Here is an 18,900-nt window from a genome sequence, read left to right as displayed (position 1 = left end):
GGTTTCCGGAGCCAGAGTGGATAATTTGAGAGTAGTAGGCAGAGCGGGCGCGGGAGAGGGCATCTTTGTAGTGTTGTATGTGGTCCTTGTAGGCTTGGGAGTGAACTGTGAGACCCGTTTTATTGCGGAGTCTTTCAAGTTGGCGAGCACGAGTTTTCATCAGGTGGAGTTCAGGGGTAAACCAGGGAGCAGAATGGGTGAAAGAAACTGTTTTGGTTTTTACAGGCGCAAGCTGGTCAAGGCAGGAGGAGAGAGTGTGGTTGTAGTAGTCAGTGAGGTCGGAAGGGGTGTGGAGGTCAATGAAGGGAGAAGTGGACATTTTTTCAGAGAGGGTGGATGAGAATGAGGTAGGTGAAAGAGCGTTTAGCTTACGGAAGTTGATTGTGCGATAATGCCTTGGTGTTGGGGCGGGGATGTTGATGGTCAGAGTGATGGCTAAGTGGTCAGAGAGGGTGAGGTCGGAGCCATAGAGATGGTGCAAATTTAATCCAGTGGAGCAGACAAGGTCCAAAATGTGACCACGGATATGGGTAGGAAAGTCGACATGTTGAGTGAGGTTAAAGCAGGTGAGTAAATCAGTGAAGTCAGTGGTTATTGTGGAGTCAGTGGAGTCCATGTGGATATTGAAATCACCAAGGAGGAGGATTGAGGGGGAGAGGGAACATAGCTGGGTCAGAAAGTAGGAGAAGTCAGACAGGAATGATGGGTGTGGTTTGGGAGGGCGGTAGACGACAGCCATGACTGACTGCGTGTGACCAGAGAGTTTTAAAGCCAGGTGTTCAAATGATGGAGCAGATGAGATGGAGATGAGGTTGGTCTTGATGTCTTGACGGTGGATAACGGCAATTCCACCACCTCGGCCCTCCGAGCGTGGTTTATTGACGTAGGAATATCCATTGGGTGTGGTGAGGTTGAGTGTGTAGTAGTCCAGAGGTTGTTGCCAGATTTCGGTGAGACAGAGAAAGTCCAGTTTGTTATCCAGGATGTATTCGTTCAGGATGAGGCATTTATTGTTGAGGGACCGGGTGTTGAACAGGGTGAGCTTGATGTTGTTTTGAACAGCAGGGATGAATTCAGGTGATTTAGCCAGGGTTCGTAGGCAAGAGGTGCGATCGTGTGGGTTGCTGTGACCAGGTGCGCTGGGACGAAGAGTGAGAGTGCGCTGAGCCGACCAGAGGACGGGGATGGAGTGACCTGATTGCAAATAAACAAACTTGCGACCGGAGCCACGGTGAATGTACCTGGGTCGTCGGAGGAGTCCATTTGATTTGATGGCAGAGATGCATGATGGGGTGGAGCGGGTATTGAGCAGAAGAAGCCTTGCGGCGGAGTACTTCAGAGCCATGCCAGGCAGGAGCGAAGGGACGAGTACGAGGCCAAGGTCGAGGAGGCAAAGCGGCAAACGCAGCGGCAAACGCAGCGGCAAACGACTGCAGCCGCTAATCAAGACCACAGCGGCAAACAAGGCCACAAGGCCACCAAGACCACAAGGCCACCGGCAAACAAGGCCACGGCCACAAACAACGGGAGCGGGCCTTTCGATTCCGTATTCCGTACCATCAAAAGCAGATTCCGTTATCCAGCCGGAGAACACGCGGCACGTGCGGGTGTGAAAAGGCAGGACAGGTGTGAGATGTCAGGTCAGAAAAGTAGAAGCAGACCCTGTACATCCATCCAGTCGGAGAAGCGGCGAATATGCAACGCCAGCGTCCTCTCGCAACCGAACCCGGAAGTGGGAGTGATATCAACTGAGATGATTGATTCCATGACCTTACTAATGATTGGAAATAAGCTAATTGGCCTGCAGCATAGGGGATCCATTTTTGCACCTTTTTATGTTGCAAAAATTTTGCACCTTACTACTGTGGTGTTGGCTGATTTCTCAACAGATGAAAGATGCTAGAGGTTAAAAGACAGGGTAAAAATGGCAGCGTGCAAGAGCAGCAGCCAGTCGCCGGAGCCAGTCGCCAACTGGGCATCCTCCGTCGTGCGACGTCCATCCTTGGCACACCTGACCTCCTCACCACATACAAGGCTTTCATCCGCAGCTCAATGGAATACTGTTCTCCCCTCTGGGCTGGTGCTCCTGCCTCACACCTAGCTCGTCTTCACGCTGTTGAAACCAAAGCTTTCAGAATCATTGGAATCTCCCACGATGAAGCTAACTCCGAGGGCCTTTCACTCACTCACCGCAGGCAGGTAGGTGGTCTTTCTGTCTTCTACCGACTCCTATCTGGCCTAGCTCCCCCAGCTCTCTCTGGGCTCTGTCCCCCAAATATTCCTGCAGGTCGCACAAGATCTGCCTGCAACCCTCTTCTGGTGAAATTGCCAAAAACAAGACTCTCTGCTCACCTTCACTCCTTCATTCCTCTTTTCTCCCACCTCTGGAACAAACTCCCTCACTCTCTTCAATCCCACTCCTCCCTCCAGGTCTTTAAAACAGCTGTTCACCACCATCTCTTGTCTTCCCCCATCCAAAAACCTGATCTCTTCTACCCACGGTACTTCACCACAGATCCACTTGCTTTTTTTTAATCCCAAATTCTTTTTCTTTCCTGGAAGTTCTAGTAGTGTCCATGTGTTTTATTTCCCCCCCCCCCCCCCCCAAACCATCCCATGCCTCCTCCCCCCAAGCCCTTTCTGTTTAGGACGTGTGAGCTGATGCTGTCCAGTCCAGGTGCAGAGTCAGAGTCGAGGGATGTCAGAAGCTTTTCCATCTTCTCAGTTATGAAAGACAGAATTCACGAGCAGTTTGGCATGACTGAGGATTGGTACAGGGACAGGGACAGGGACAGGGACAGAGACAGAGACAGAGACGACAGAGACGACAGAGACAGAGACGACAGAGACAGACAGAGACAGAGAGAGAGAGACAGAGAGAGAGACAGAGAGAGAGACAGAGAGAGAGACAGAGAGAGAGACAGAGAGAGAGACAGAGAGAGAGACAGAGAGAGAGACAGAGAGAGAGACAGAGAGAGAGACAGAGACACAGACAGAGAAATAGACAGAGAGAGAGAGACAGAGAGAGAGAGACAGAAGAGAGAGAGAGAGAGAAGAGAGAGAGAAGAGAGAGAGAAGAGAGAGACAGAGACAGAGACAGAGAGGTTAATGACACAATATTTCGAAGCAAACACAGATATGAGGCATTCGGCCTTCTTATTAGCAGAGTCAGCTGTGGTTCCATGTTGCATTTGAAGTAACGGAGGGTCTCTGTAAATTGATCTGCCTGTATAGTTCCTGCTTATAAATTTAAAAGTATATATTGCAGTCTCCAGTATCATTATGCCTAAAATCACATCAACAAAGAGCAAATAAAAAATAATTCCTCTCTTTTTGATGATTTACACCATTATAACTACTAGCAAAGGTACCCGCCCTATGGGCGGGGCTTCAATTGGGAAGCCCAAATGAAAAGGCAAAATATCAGAAATTGAAGGCTTTTTTATTTTAAACGATTCATATAAACATCCGTTGAACCATATCACACGCAACTCATCAAAATCTAAACAGTACATGGTGCCCATTTTGAAAAAAGATTGAATTCTGCAAAACGGAAGCGGCCGCTACACCTGTTTCTCAGTCGCTTTGCACACGCTGCCATGTTACTTCGGAGCCGCACGTTTATATAGGAAGAGTTCGTCAGGAGTCGATCTACTCTCTCCTGGTACGTAGAATAAACAGTATTTGTCGAATTTCAACAAAAGCCACATCACTGTTCATATCGGTAAATATTATTCCATCCTGTTTGGAAAAACTGGAAAACTTGGAAAAACAATATAGCCTATTTTACTCCCAGGGGTCCCAGGAATACCCACCCAAAATACCGTTGCAATCGGTTGAGCCGTTTTTGCGGTACCTTCGAACGGACGGACGGACATTTGGTGAATTATAGTAAGATTTCAATCAGAGCGTGTTCAATTTAATAGGTAAATGAACAAGTAAAATACAAATACACTCTTAAGTCAGCAATGGAATTTGTTTTTTAGTGTGACGATTCAAGCACTCTGGTGGGATGGCAGAGCTGTACGCACACCGCCGTTGCCTCCAAGCCATCTCACCTAGGTTTGAATCCCAACCCAGCTATAAACTGTCATCAAGGTGATGCACAGGTAGTGTGTACCGTCCCTCGGATGAACGTGAAACAGGCGTCTCGTCTATTGGTGGGCATTAAAGATGCCACGATGTCCTTCTGGGCAAATTGAAAATTCCTGCCATAACTTTCGCAGAACCAACGCTCTAACACAGAGTATGGTATATCAGGAATTGAAGCACCATGTATCCTGTAAATAGGACAAATCTGCTCTCAGATAATGAAATACCACTTGTTATTGCCTTAAAGGTTCCCCCATAAAGTATAAAGTTTTTTTTGTTGGTCCCAATGACTGTTTCCAAGAACTTTGGCAGAGGTAATTTACATGTGAGAGATCTAAAGCAATCCAAGCATTTAAAAAGTGTGAGGCAGACAATATTGACAGGACAAGAGGGACAAAAAAAAATATCAGTCTTCAAAAGTATAAGCAGCCTCATGAGGCAGAGATATAATAACTATAACGAGCAATCAAAGATGGCCAGGACTTGTTTTGTGTGGTTTTATAGTTTTCAGATTCTAATTATACCGTACATACTGTTACGTTTGTGAGGGGGTAGGCAATGAAATACCTTAGGGCCAGGTAGAATTGTCTAGGTAGTCTGCTCCGAATGTCGGGATGAAGAAGAAGAAACCTCCTAAGACCTAAACCTCCTAAGACCTCCTAAAACCTCCTAAAACCTCCTAAGAAACCTAAGTATGGATCTGTTAGACCGGATGTTGCGCAAGGTCAAATCTTTGTCCCCATGGCGAGGGGTGGGGTTATGTTAATTAGGTAGGGGTTAAGGGTAAACCCCCTGTATGTAAATCACCTCTGTGACCTTTTCCTTTGTTCCTTATGACACAGCAACACACACACACAGCAACACACACACACAGCAACACACACACAGCAACACACACACGCAATCGACACCATTATGAATAACACCAGATAAAGTGACAGGATTCGGACATTCGAGCACCACCAATGATACCGACTGGGTCATGACAAAGGCCGGCAAGTGGCCATGAGGCCACATAGCGATGTGATGGAGGCCGCTGATTGGAGCATGCGCGGACGTCATCGGATGACGTGCGAGACCAGGGAACAATAGAAATGTGTCCCGACATTTTCTTTCTCTTTGTGTCCTGAGCTAATGAAAGACAGTCACATTTCGCATCCTTCTTCTTGGTCCGGGCTATTGAAAGAACAGTGGCATTTTCCTGCTCTTGCATTGGGACATTGTTGGTGTGCAGTCACACATTGCGCTCTTGCGTGGACCGTGGTGCTGTGTGGAGCGGACGGAGCTCGGCTTGCTCGCTTCGCGCTCAGCGGCTGGCGGTGGACGGACCTCACGCCGGGGCGTGTGTTTTCCTGCGCAGGGACAGCGGGACCTTCGATGGCAGTGGACGGTCAAGGGGACCAGAGCTGAGTACCGGCTGACATTGCACCATACGCAATTATTATTTTCCAGTTATGTTTCCCCTTGTGTTGTTTTACGAGTCCGTATGGAGAGTCCCTCGATTTAGGATTTTAGTTTACCGTGCATTTCTTATTCCCTGGCATTATTTTATGAAACACATTTTATTGTTGCATTTTAATTCCGTATCGGTTTGAATTGATTATCGTGGTTCGAGGACGCTCAGTGCAGGTAAGAGCCTTGCTGGCGCCCATACCACGTGACCTATGACGTCATAATTATCATTAAAATTTTCTAAAGAAGGATGTGCACGTATGGTGAAAATTTCCTGTCAATCAGACCGATGGTTGCAGAGAAAATCATATTTATTCTGTGCGGACAAACAGAAACAAACAAACAGACCGATGAAAAAATCACTCAGAGCGACACTTGGCAAAAGAGAACAGAGTTGAATGGCACTCAGTATAGCATCCATTTGACCTCACAAATAATTTGTGGTTGAATGGTGTGACCTGATAAGCAAATCGCCTTCAAATTTTAAGTTGATCTGATGAAAATTGACAATTTTAGAAATTTGGCCTATGTTGACCTCAAAAATAGTTGGTGGTTGAATTAAGTCAGCTGATATGAAAATCCTCTTCCAATTTCAAGTCAATTAGATGAAAATTGAGGATTTTAGAAATCTGAAAAAGTGTTTGACCTTTGGCCTATGTTGACCTTGTGGCCTATGTTGATCTCCAAAATAGTTGGTGGTTGAATTAATTTAGCTGATATGTAAATCCTATTCAAATTTCAAGTCAATCAGATAAAAATTGAGGATTTGAAAAAATTTGAAAAGAGTGGAAGACCTTTGGTCTATGGACAAGCAGACCTTTTGACCTCAAAAATAAATAGGATTTTGGCAGACCACGAACTCCGCAATTTGGTGAAGTTTCATGAATATCGGTTTACAATTGTGACCTGTCGCCAACTATAAGTGATCGGACAGACAAAAAAAAAAAAAACACACACAAACACACACACAAACACAAACACACACACACAAACACAAACACAAACACAAACACACACACACACACACACACACACACACACACACACACACACACACACACACACACACACACACACACACACACACACACACACACACACACACACACACACACACACACACACACACGTTAAAATTTTTGCCAAGTAACAAACAAACAGCCTCAAATGCAATACCGTCTCCTCTGGCGAGGGTAATAACAATAATAGCAAAAAGAAATAAAAAGCACAAGTGCGTGGAATCCAAAACACGTGTGACACTCACCGCATATGGCCATTGCAGTATCGCTTGGAATACTCGAACCAAGTTCCGAATAGACTGGGGTACATAGCATCGACCTGCATGAATAGCTGACAAATTAAAAGACAATAAGTAAGGAAGGAGAGCACGAACAATAAAGAAGAATGGAAAGGTATGATAATGTCTCCCCAGGTTTCTCAAATTGAGTTGCAATTTGAAAAACTTTGAGCTGTTTTCAAGTTGCAATCAAAATGTCAAAGTGGGAGTGAAACCATCAGAACATTGATCGAGGTATGCTAACCGCCGTGGGAAGCCGATATTTCGAGCATTAACACTTCATCAAAAAAATTTAAAAAAATAAACAAGGCCCAGAACCAAATCACGGTGAAGAAGCAAGCAGACAGCGAGGTTTCACTGTAATTATATACCCGCTCATTGCTCAGTTAAAATTAAAATGAAGCGTGCCACACACTTTATGCAATCTCAAATTGTTGCGAGGCGATGACAGAGAAAAATACCAAATCCCACTGCAGAGTGCACCACTGTGCCATATAGCAAATAGATGTAAAAATAATATCAATAAGATTTGGATAGGAACCTCTAAATTATCCTTAAATCAGCAATGTTATATTTGCTAATAAAAAAAAATATTAAAAATAATATACTCAAAGGCAAAAGTTATTGTGACACACAAACAACAAACGGAATCGGTGTTAAACTTTTACTGCCGCGAATGAAATGTTATTACATGGAAAGACAAATGTTTCAAGGTATGGTAACGATCAACAGTCCATAAGAACAGCACACCTGGCATATGCAAATGAACCACAACACAAGAGGGGGTTCACAAGCAAGTTCACACGGTCAGTAGCGAGTGTGTCCACCTTGTGCATTGATGCAGGCCTGGCACCTTCGCCTCATTGAGGCCACTAAACGTCGATGAAAGTCCTGGGGAAGATCATTCCATTTCCGAGGAAGGATTTGGCGGAGTTCCTGCAGCGTTGTTGGGGGATTCGGATGACGTCGTAAACGTCGCTCCATTTCATCCCAGACGTGTTCAATTGGTGACAAATCAGGGGATCTTGCGGGCCAGGGTAACACATTAACATTGTTCTGATTAAGATACAGCTGTATAACTCGAGCAACGTGTGGTCTGCTCCACTGGAGACGTCGACGTCGATGTTCTGGCGTTAGAATTGGCCGTCGGGCTGGGCGTCTTGCACGGATGCCGTAGATGCGTGGACGTCGTCGAACTGTTCTCGCAGATGCACCTCTGTTGCCAGGTATGGTACGGGCTGTAAGGGTTGCTGGCTGGAACCTGTATCGGAGGTGCGTGGTTCGAATGCATCGGTCTTGACATGGCGTCGTTACTGGTGGGCGGCCACTACGGGGACGGTCTATAACTTGATTGTTTTGCTGAAAACGTCGCCATAAGTGCCAAATGGTGTTTCTATGGACGTTGAATCGACGAGCAACGTCACGCTGCGAGGTACCAGACTGAAGCATACCTATAGCTCTCCATCAGTCATTTTCCCTGAGGCGTGGCATGTCGAACTTGTTCCAGAATGATGAATAGGTGTGTTTTTCTGACTTCTGCACTTCTTAAGACTGCATTGAGTGGAAATGATAAGCGTCTGGTTGTCTGGCCTTTTGAAGTGAACATTGCTGGCCATTTTGCTCGAATATGTCATGCTTCTTGCAAATTTCGTGCAATTCGAACAACAACTGCTTGGTTGCGTTTCTTCGACCATTTTAACAAACTCTTTCTCTGGTTCAAATCCAAAATTTCATTCACAAGATTACCAATGAAAAAATTCCATGTCACAATAACTTTTGCCTCCGAGTATATAAAAAAATTAATGTACGTTGACATCGATTCTAATGTACTATTCAAATGCAATATGAAACAAAGCTACAATGACAATAAAATGAATTACCTCAGCAGGCCGTGCGAGTGCTGGTGTACCAGAGAGCAGCACTGCACGCTTTGCTGCCTGGACCAACGGCTTCAGGACACGTGAACGCGCAGCAGTTCGAGTCTTCATATAATGGGATTCATCGACAATGGCGACGCCAAAACGCTGGCGCTTCAGTGCCTCCACTAGTGGGGACTCCGCAGTTAACAATCCGTATCCAAGCACTGTGATGACTCCTTCCTCAACTGCCCTAGAACAACAACAGATTCAAGCGTCATGTATATTGTTATGAATTTTGGGTAGGGGGATATATAGATTCAGGTAGATCTGCATAGGTATTATGCTCCGGCTGTCGTGATAGGGAATCCTCACCTGTAATAAGTTCTGTCTAGCCCGTATGTCGGATAAGTTGGATGTGTGTCCCCGCCACGAGGGGCCGGGGCTTGTTAACTAGAATTAGGGCTTAAAGATAAGATTCCATTGTACGTCGTTCCCTCTGTGATCATACCTGTGTCCTGTATGGCAACGCACCCATAGACATTAGCTAGGCCCATTAGCGCACACACATTAATAAATACTCCCCCCTCACAATGACTGACTGGGAGAACAAACAGGAAGCGGCCGCGCAAACGCCGGCATGAAGACAGACATCACACAGGCAGGCTGGGAATCACGCCCAGGAAGGCTCGTGACTGGCCAGGGGGAGGGGCGAGCAACAACCAGAGCACCGATTGGAGAGGAAGGAAGGTGAAGGACGTGCCACGCTGATTGGCCACCAACCAATGACGCAACAGCAAAGGCGCGAAGTGCTTGGCCAATCAGTGAGGAGGGCGCGAAAGACAAGGAAGAAGCGACGCGCTGATTGGGGGAGGAGCGCCGGTGACGTGAGGGCGCAAAAGACTCTCTGGAAGCGACGGGCTGATTGGAAGGAAAGCGCCAGTGACGTCAGACCATGTCTGATAAAAGTGAGTGAGACGGACATTTTCTCTCTTCTCTCTTCGCCCCTGCCTCTGCCTGTCTCTTCCTGCCTTCCCGCATTGGAGGCCCTTTCCTTTCTCCTCCTGTTGCCCTTTGCGTGTTCCTGTGGCGTCAGACCTCTCATCTCGGTTCCGGACAAGGGAGCGACTCCACGTGGACGAGTCCGGGCACGGCCGGAGGAGCGAGCTGCACGCGACCCGTTGGTATGCCAGCAGACAGGACTGAGCGGTTCGTGCCGACCAGAGCCGCACCATCCTTGACGAGGAGACACACTGCAAACAGATAAGACGCACCACGCCGAACCACAACGTTTATTTTATTTATCCCTCCATTTGTCTTGTATTTGAAGTGAGGTGTGGGGACGTCCCGATATAGGGTTTTAGTTTTTACCAGTGCGTTTCTTTGTTCTCTGAGTCCGGCAATAAAGCCGCGTTTATTTTTTGCACATAAATTCCGTTTCTGTGAGTTTGTTTTCAAAGGGTGAAGACATCGTCGAGGCCACTCAGGTAAGTCGGCATTCTCCACCAACCCCCCCCCCCCCCCCCCTTCCAATATATGATCACGTTCACAGATGCATCGGATGTGGAACCAATATTTATTGACAAGAAACCGAAGGGAACTAGAGCTTCCAGGGAAGCAGAACTCAACTGAACTGACTGGACAACTTTAAAGTAGGTCAGTTGTCTGTACTCGATTTGACTTAAGATAGCAACCTACCTTGTGTGGTAAGAGTCTCACACACCAAGTTTGATCAAAATCCATCAATATTTGTGGACGTTAAAGTCTTAACGTCGTTTCGGAGCTGAAAACAATATGGTGGCCTCTGGTGGCCATTTTGTGACGGATCGGGTTGGAATGCAATAGCAACCTACCTGGTGTGGTAAGGGTTAAACATTCTAAGTTTGATCAAAATCTGTTAATATTTGTGGATGCTAGAGTGTTCACGTCGTTTTCATGACCAAAAACAAAATGGTCGCCTAAGTCCGCCATTTTTCAACGGATCGGGCTGAAATGTAATACAAACCTGGTCCTTGGGGAAAGGATGCTGCATGTCAAGTTTTATCAGAATCGGTTGATATTTGTGGACGCCGGAGTGTTAACGTCGAAAAGTTAACGGACGACAGACGACAGACGAAGACGACGAAGGGTTCAGTATGTGATTAACTCCACTGGACGATAGTCCAGTTGAGTTAAAAATGGAAGTCTGTCCAAGATAACTCGAGGACAGAATATGCAATAGAGATGAAAATTCAGAGAAAATGCATATGTTGTATTTATCTGCAAGCACTAAATCTTTTTTGATTATATTATAGCAACAAAATGATTTCAAAATGACTAACAAATGGATGTTACTATCAGAAGAAATGGATGTAATCAACTTGTATAAAAAAAAATAAAAAAAATATATGAAAAGATGGTACAAAATATTGCCCAATATAAAATCATGGAGCATTTACAATTCAATAAAAATTGTCGATTACAAAGTTTCTAAAACAAAGCAATAAAAGTTTGATAAACCTTTTGAACAATCTTTTAAAGGATGTGTCATAGCTACAAGTTGGGTGTCCTACAATCCTACAATGACAGTTGTTGTAAGCAAGTGCAAATTGGAATGGAATAAAATTCCGAATTTAACTAGCTTGTTGTATCACCTACTTCGGCACAGTTGTGCTGTTTATGCAGTGCCCCTCCACATTGGCGCAATCATTTGCAATTTGACAAGTGTTAGCACAACTCTTCTTCACAAAAGATCTTTAATGTTAACCAGCTAGTCCAAGCAGATGGGATGCCCAGTTTAATGCACATCCGAGAGATGGTACACAAATTGATACATCATACTGCTTTCAAAATACCAAGGTGACACTTTGCATAGCTGGGCTAAGATTAAAAACCAGGCGAGACAGTGCAGAGGTGAGTGTATACCTCGAGGAGATTCTGCCAGCCCTTCAATTCTTCACCAAAATGAAGGGATTACTGAAAATTTTGAAAAGAGCTCTGAAATTTTTGAAACCTTAACAAAAAAAACAACATGCATTCATGTGTCTGATCGTTGGTAGTACAGGATGCACAAAGACTCCTCTTCTGAAAATTGTTTCAGCATATTCGTAATTCAGCTAAATGTGGCATTATTGGTTGGGGTGAGTACTTTTTCAGGCCAGTGTGTGTGTGTGTGTGTGTGTGTGTGTGTGTGTGTGTGTGTGTGTGTGTGTGTGTGTGTGTGTGTGTGTGTGTGTGTGTGTGTGTGTGTGTGTGTGTGTGTGTGTACATATATATATATATAACCACCTTTAGAGGCCATTTTTCCCGCAAAGCGGGGGTTGGCCTTTTTCGGGAACCGTGGTTGTTGTTGTTTTTCGGTCCCCTTTTTGAAGCAATGTTTTACGGCCGGATGCCCTTCCTGACGCCAACCCTTTTTGCCGCCTTTAACGACAAACAGGGAATTACCAGTGAACTGGTACTCAATTAGCCGACCTCGGAAGGATGACAGGCTGAGTCAACCCCCCTGGTGTTAATTCAGCGATTGACCGGGATTCGAACCCAGGATCCTAGGATCCTAAGCTGGCACCCTAGCCGCTAGCCCAACACGAGGGTACTTGGTGGTAGTATTGGAAACCTCAGAAACCGATCTCTACTTCGGGCTGTACCCTGCTCATATGTAGTTGTAATTGTCATGGTTCTCTTTTTGAGGCAATGTTTTTATGGCCGGATGCCCTTCCTGACGCCAACCCTCTTAGTCGCCTCTTACGACACGCAGGGATACGGTGCACCTATTCTAAGCCCAGGGTACACACTGGTGTGTATACATATATATATATATATACACACCAGTGTGTACCCTGGGCTTAGAATAGGTGCACCGTATCCCTGCGTGTCGTAAGAGGCGACTAAGAGGGTTGGCGTCAGGAAGGGCATCCGGCCATAAAAACATTGCCTCAAAAAGAGAACCATGACAATTACAACTACATATGAGCAGGGTACAGCCCGAAGTAGAGATCGGTTTCTGAGGTTTGGGACATGGAATGTAGGGACAATGACAGAGAGATCAGGAGAAGTGGTGGAAGTATTGATCAGAAGAAGAGTGGACATATGTTGTGTGCAAGAGACTAGATGGAAGGGAAGTGGTGTGAGAATGGTGAAGGGTAGGCAGGGGCAGAAATACAAGTTTATGTGGCAAGGGTGCCCGGAGGGTGTGAATGGTGTTGGTGTCCTGTTTTCTGAGGAGTTTGTAGACAGTGTGGTGAGTGTGACTAGAGTGAGTGAAAGATTCATGATGGTGAAAATGATGATTGGAAAGCTCTTGGTGAACGTCATCTCGGGATATGCTCCGCAGGTTGGTCGGAGCGATGAAGAGAAGGACAAGTTCTGGTGTGCGATAGAGAAGCTGATGGAAAATGTGAAAGATGAGGAAGTTGTTGTGGTAGGAGGAGACCTAAATGGACATGTGGGAAGGAGTATGGACGGTTTTGAGGGAGTTCATGAGGGTTACGGATATGTTGTAAGAAATGGAGAAGGTGAAAGGATTTTGGAGTTTGCTGATGAAGCTGATTTGTTGATTTGTAATACTCAGTTCCAGAAAGAGGATAATAAGCTTGTTACATACACGTCAGGTGGGTCGACGACAACCGTTGACTACCTGATGGTGCGGAGGCGAGATAGGGGGCACCGCCGGGACACAAAGGTGATCCCGGAGGAGGAGGCTGTTTCACAGCACCACTTGGTTGTCTGCGACATAAGGGTGAAAGGTGCGAGGAGAGCTCGGCAGGTGAAGTACCAGCCGAGAACGAAGGTGTGGAAGTTGAAAGAGGTGACAGTAAGGGAGGCATTAAAAGAGAGGCTGAGTAGGGTAGAGGATGATGTGGTTGAGCTGGAAAGTGGTTGGATGTCAATGAAAGATAGTCTGTTGGGAGCCGTTGGTGAGGTATGTGGATGGACAAAAGGACCACCGAGGCACTCGGAAACATGGTGGTGGGATGATGAAGTTGGAAAGAGGATTGACAAGAAGAGGAAGAAGTTCAAGGAGTGGCAGAATGCGAAGGGTACGGGAGCAGAAAAAGCAGAGCATGAAAGTTATAAGGCAGCCAAGAAGGCTGCAAAGAAAGAGGTAGCAAAGGCGCAGGAGGCATGTAGGAAATTTTTCGGAGAACGCTTGGATTCGGAAGAGGGTCAGAGAGCGGTATTCAGGATTGCAAAGCAGATAGCGAAAGAGAGATGTGATGTGATGGGGTGAGTTGCTTGAAGGATGAAGTGGGACAAATCGTTGTGGACCCAGATGGAATTAAAGGAAGATGTAAAAGATATATGGAAATGCTGTTGAATACAGAGAATGAATGGGATGGCAACATAGAGAGTAACCCAGTTTTGGGACCGGCAGAGAATATAAATGAGAAGGAAGTTGAGGAAGCGATAAAAGCAATGAAGAGTAGAAAAGCGGGAGGGCCGACGGGAGTTGTGGGAGATATGTTGAAGGCAGCAGGAAGTTGGGGTGTGAAGAGAATGACAGAGATCTGTAATCTGGTGGTGAAAGAAGGCCGCATTCCAGTGGATTGGGAACCGAGTACCCTCGTCCCTCTATACAAGGGGAAAGGTGACCCTCTGGAGTGTGGCTCGTACCGAGCGATAAAGTTATTGGAGCATGGAATGAAGGTATTGGAAAGGGTGTTGGAGAGGAGGATAAGGAAGAAGGTGAAGATCGACGAAATGCAGTTTGGATTTATGCCAGGAAGAGGAACGACAGACGTGCTCTTTATTGTGAGGCAGTTGCAGGAGAAGTACATGGAGAAGAGGAAGAGGTTGTTTCTTGGGTTTGTTGATCTGGAGAAAGCATTCGATAGGGTTCCACACGAAGTATTGACATGGGCATTGAGGAAGTTAAGAGTGGAGGAATGTGTTACGTGCTCCTCCCCGAAACCCCTGGTCACGGTGTACCTCCGAGCCCCGAGAGGAGTCACGGCAGAAAAATGTGTTATTCTGTATGTCAAAGATCAAGGGAGAAGCCACCCCAATTGTTACTCACAAACAAATATTGCATTAATATCACACAAGAATAACAGTACAACAATAATAGCATTCAAAAGTACAATCAATATGTCCTATGATGGTACCATCAGTTTTGTAATATTTAACTCACTGTGCTCCAAGTGAGTGAAACACGAACATTCCCCAATGTCTTATTCCCGGCTTCGAGACGAAATTGATTCGCTCCAGCGATCGCCAGAACGAGGTCCAATCGAGACCAGAAACCCGTGCGGATGGGCAAATACAATCACACAGCCGAAGCTGCACAAAGGCGCCTAGGAAATCCAAAGGCGCCCTACAGGCGACTGAGAGATCACACCCTCGGGTATGGACGAATTAACCTTCAAAAAGCCACGTCACACACACGCCCCAGATCGACGTCTGAATGCGGTGGAGATGGTCGAAAAGAGACGAAACCACGAGCGAAGCACAAGTCCTGCGCGAGTCAAAATGGCCGACGACCCGGTCTCGTGGCGCACGGCACGGCGATGATTCTCTCCTGAATCGATCGCAAAACCTGACATGCAGGTTGACCGGTCACAGCGATGACAACTCTGTCGTAGGAATCCCTCTCCCGGAAACCCGAAAGTTCGCTAGTGACTCTGGCTCGCCAACGTTCGCTTCCGAACCCGGAGCAACTCGCTTTCTTGTCCGACTCATTCGCTCCGCCCTTTTTCTCCCTCTTCTTCCTCTTCGTTGTCGGGTTCCCGATCCGGTTTCCTGTTTCTTTTAACATTAACTTTTTTACCTTTTGAAAACAGTTCACGAACAATAAACCTTTTGAACACAATAACAATACATGGAATCAGAAATATTTACAGTGGATGCAAACCACCACAACGGAAGTGATGAATCCGTAACAAATGGTTGATCAGAGTAGTGATGGCAATGTACAAAAGAGCGCGCACCGATGTTAGGACGAAGGACGGGAACAGTGGTGAGTTTGAGGTAAAGGTGGGAGTGCATCATGGGTCGGTACTAAGTCCACTACTATTTGTAGCTGTGATGGAGGTGCTGGCTCAGAACGTAAAGGAGGGTTTACCGTGGGAGTTGTTGTATGCAGATGATCTGGTGTTGATTGCGGAAAGTATGGATGGACTAAAGGAAAAGATGAACAAGTGGAAGGAATGTATGGAGACAAAAGGTCTGAAGGTTGAATATCGGAAAGACGAAGGTGATGGCAAGTGGTAAAGCATGTGGTGAGGTGGAAAGAACTGGGAAGTGGCCATGTGCTGTGTGCAGGAAGGGTGACGGAGTGAACTCCATTCAATGTACAATGTGCACTGAGTGGGTCCATCAAAAATGCAATGGTCTGAGAGGGTCATTAACCAGTGTGGAATCTACATTAAAATGTAAGGTGTGCACAGAGGGAGCTGCAGATGGAGGAAATGTTGAGTTGGATCTTGGAGACGGCGTGAAGCTGGAAGGTGTGAAAACATTTTGCTACCTCGGAGAAATGCTGAATGGAGAAGGTGGATCAGACTCGGCAACGGTTGCTGGAGTGAGATGTGCATGGAAGAAGTTTCGGGAACTGAGTGGCGTGCTGATGAGGAGGGGAGTGTCGTTGCAGCTGAAGGGAAAGGTGTATGCTGCATGTGTGAGAAGTGTTATGATTTATGGGAGCGAGACATGGGTAATGAACATAGAGCAGCAACGAAGGGTGGAAATGCGAATGGTTCGGTGGATGTGCGGAGTATCGTTGAGAGAGAGGAAGACAAATGATGAATTGCGAAAGATGATGGGAATGGAGCCTGTGATTGATGCTGTCAAGAGGAACAGGTTGAGATGGTTTGGTCATGTGTTGAGGAAGGATGAAAGTGACTGGTTGAGAAGAGTGATGGAAATGAATGTAGAAGGAAGTAGAGGACGGAGAAGACCAAGAAAGACTTGGCTAAAGATGGTGGAAGAAGAAATGTGGGCAAGGGGGGTTAACAAGGAGAGATGCAGAAAATAGGGCAAAATGGAGAAGATTGTCATGGGGACCACAAGGCTAACCCCCGCTCTAGCAGGGAAAATGGCCTTAAAATGCATGTTGTTGTGTTGTTGTATATCGATATATATATATATATATATTGTTGCGGATCTCTGCGCCGGCCTTTTCCCCTTACCAAGGGGGGATTAGTCCCCTCGTCTTTGACTGACCGACAGGACCCGAGGCCTATGACATCCTTTCCGGGCAGCGTTAAATAGCGTTGTAGGACCAGATTCGCTATTACCTAAGTACTAACGCTACCCTGAAACGAGGAGATAAGCCTCGCCCAAATCACGGGTGTTGGTGGATACGCCGAGCGGTAGCGAACCCGTGACCCGAGCCGTTATCAATGACTAGACCCCGATCCAAGCGGTTCTCAATCGTGCCACGTTTACCCAATGATGGAAATCACAGAAACGGTCGAATTGGGAGAAAAGGAATAACAAGATTTATTTACACGATACAGTACAATAATCAGAAGAAGAAAACACAGTGCAGTCCTTAATCACAGTCTTAACTTATTCCCTGGACAAACGGGCCCGTCTCACACACAGACACTCACACGGGGATTGCATACGAACAGGTCAGCACGTCCAGGGATGGCGTCCGGGCAGCTCTTCCTCCGGTCCCCAGCTCGCACCGCGAAGTAGATGACTCAAGACGGCAGGAGCTCTCCGCGTGTCATTGGCGCGCACGGGATAATTACGGGGTGAAGAACGGTAGGGCTGGGCTCTGGCGGTTACACTGGTGGCTGCGTATGTAATAAGCGAATAGGCGCTAACAATGCGCTTTCCAATTCCTTCAAGTCCTCCGACAAATCCTCTCGATACCGTCGTGTGCACACGAGCCCTCGTAAGTTCTCCAACAAGTCCTCTCTCTTAACTCCGGGTCAGTTCTCTCAGTCATCAGTCCTCTGGTAGCAAGTCCTCCTCATACGAGTGCTCCGAGTCCTGTTCAAGGGCTTTGTGCCAAGTCTTATATAGCACTGCCCAGCGAACTCTCTCGAACTTGCTAGACGCGCCCTTACCACGCCATGCCCACAAAGCCCCGGTTGGCTGATGGCCCTTACCGTCACCGCCTCTGACGTGCTGCTTGACGCCGCCCCTCCTCGACCCCCACGCTCCTCCCTCTACTTCGGCCTACCTCGTGTTACTGGGCTAGTTTCGAGCAAACCAAGGGCAGCGAATGCTGCTGGCAGCCAAAGCGTAACACACGGAGGGATCGGCCAAAATGGGGCGCGGGATCGATTATGCCCATAGGTGCAATTGGAGGGTGGCCGCAAAATGAAAGGACCCAAGCTCATTTCTTTCCACAACGCAGATGTTACTAGGGAAATGGCCTACTCTTCCACATACTATGACATAACTAATACTCTAAGTGGGCCTACGTGTTGCTTGTGGACGAACTATGGGGGGCAAACCTTTAACCTTTAATGATGTCATCTATCTATAATTCCAGTAATCTCTGTCTGTCTGTCTGTACGTCTGTACGTTTGTTTGTTTGTCTGTGACCGCTGTTTCTCGACAACCACGGGTCCGATATACTTTTAACTTGCCAGGTATATTGCTGGGGACCCGAGGATGTGCCTTTTCAAGGTTTCATATTAATCGGACAATTACTTACCGAGCTATGTCCAAAAAACGATTCAACCAATCAGAGAGCAGCGAACTATCGCGTGTGCCGAACGTGGCGGACACACTCTGCCTCAGACGGCACATTTGACAGCGTATTCATTTATTTCACGTTTGCAAACTATGTTGGCGTTAAACTATGTTTTACAACTAATAAAAACGAATTTGCGATTCATTCGCTTTCCTGCGCGTTTGTGCACGCGATGGCGATTTCTTTACCAAACTCCGGAAGCCGTTCGCTTTGGACCAAACCATTGCATGTAAATAGAGGGGGGGGGGTTGTCACCACTCGCAAGCCGTTCGCTTTGGACCAAACCATTTCATGTAAATAGAGGGGGGGGATATAATTTTAGATATAGATATAGTACGGGCATGCCCTAGTATATACAAATCTCAAAACCGTATCAATATATATATATACTAGCAAAGGTACCCGGCGTTGCCCGGGTTCCAAATATGTAGAAAGTAAATGACTTGACTTATAGCATGTTGTTATGTAGTTCATGTTGTATGTAATTATATGTACAATGTACATAGCATAGGAACTTGCTATAAGTTTTTTGTTTTTTTTATACAAGATCGAGGCTCGTGAAAGAGCTAACA

At 46.5% G+C, this 18,900-nt stretch overlaps 1 protein-coding gene across 2 annotated transcripts in view; it reads right to left on the bottom strand.

The window, feature by feature from the left end:
• Positions 1-18,900, bottom strand: part of ZRANB3 (zinc finger RANBP2-type containing 3) — a 104,561-nt gene that overhangs the window by 67,951 nt on the left and 17,710 nt on the right. For both annotated transcript variants that reach the window (XM_068120953.2, XM_068120954.2), the window contains exons 4-5: positions 8,722-8,950; positions 6,809-6,894 (exon numbers count right to left, since the gene is read on the bottom strand). In XM_068120953.2, coding sequence (XP_067977054.2) covers positions 6,809-6,894; positions 8,722-8,950 — 315 coding nt within the window. The remainder of the gene's footprint in view (positions 1-6,808; positions 6,895-8,721; positions 8,951-18,900) is intronic.

This window comes from Myxine glutinosa, chromosome 6 (assembly GCF_964187855.1).
Source record: "Myxine glutinosa chromosome 6, kmMyxGlut1.1, whole genome shotgun sequence".
Lineage (NCBI taxonomy): Eukaryota > Metazoa > Chordata > Myxini > Myxiniformes > Myxinidae > Myxine > Myxine glutinosa.
Note: the sequence above shows the minus strand (reverse complement) of the source record. Positions and strands in the feature narration are given on the sequence as shown.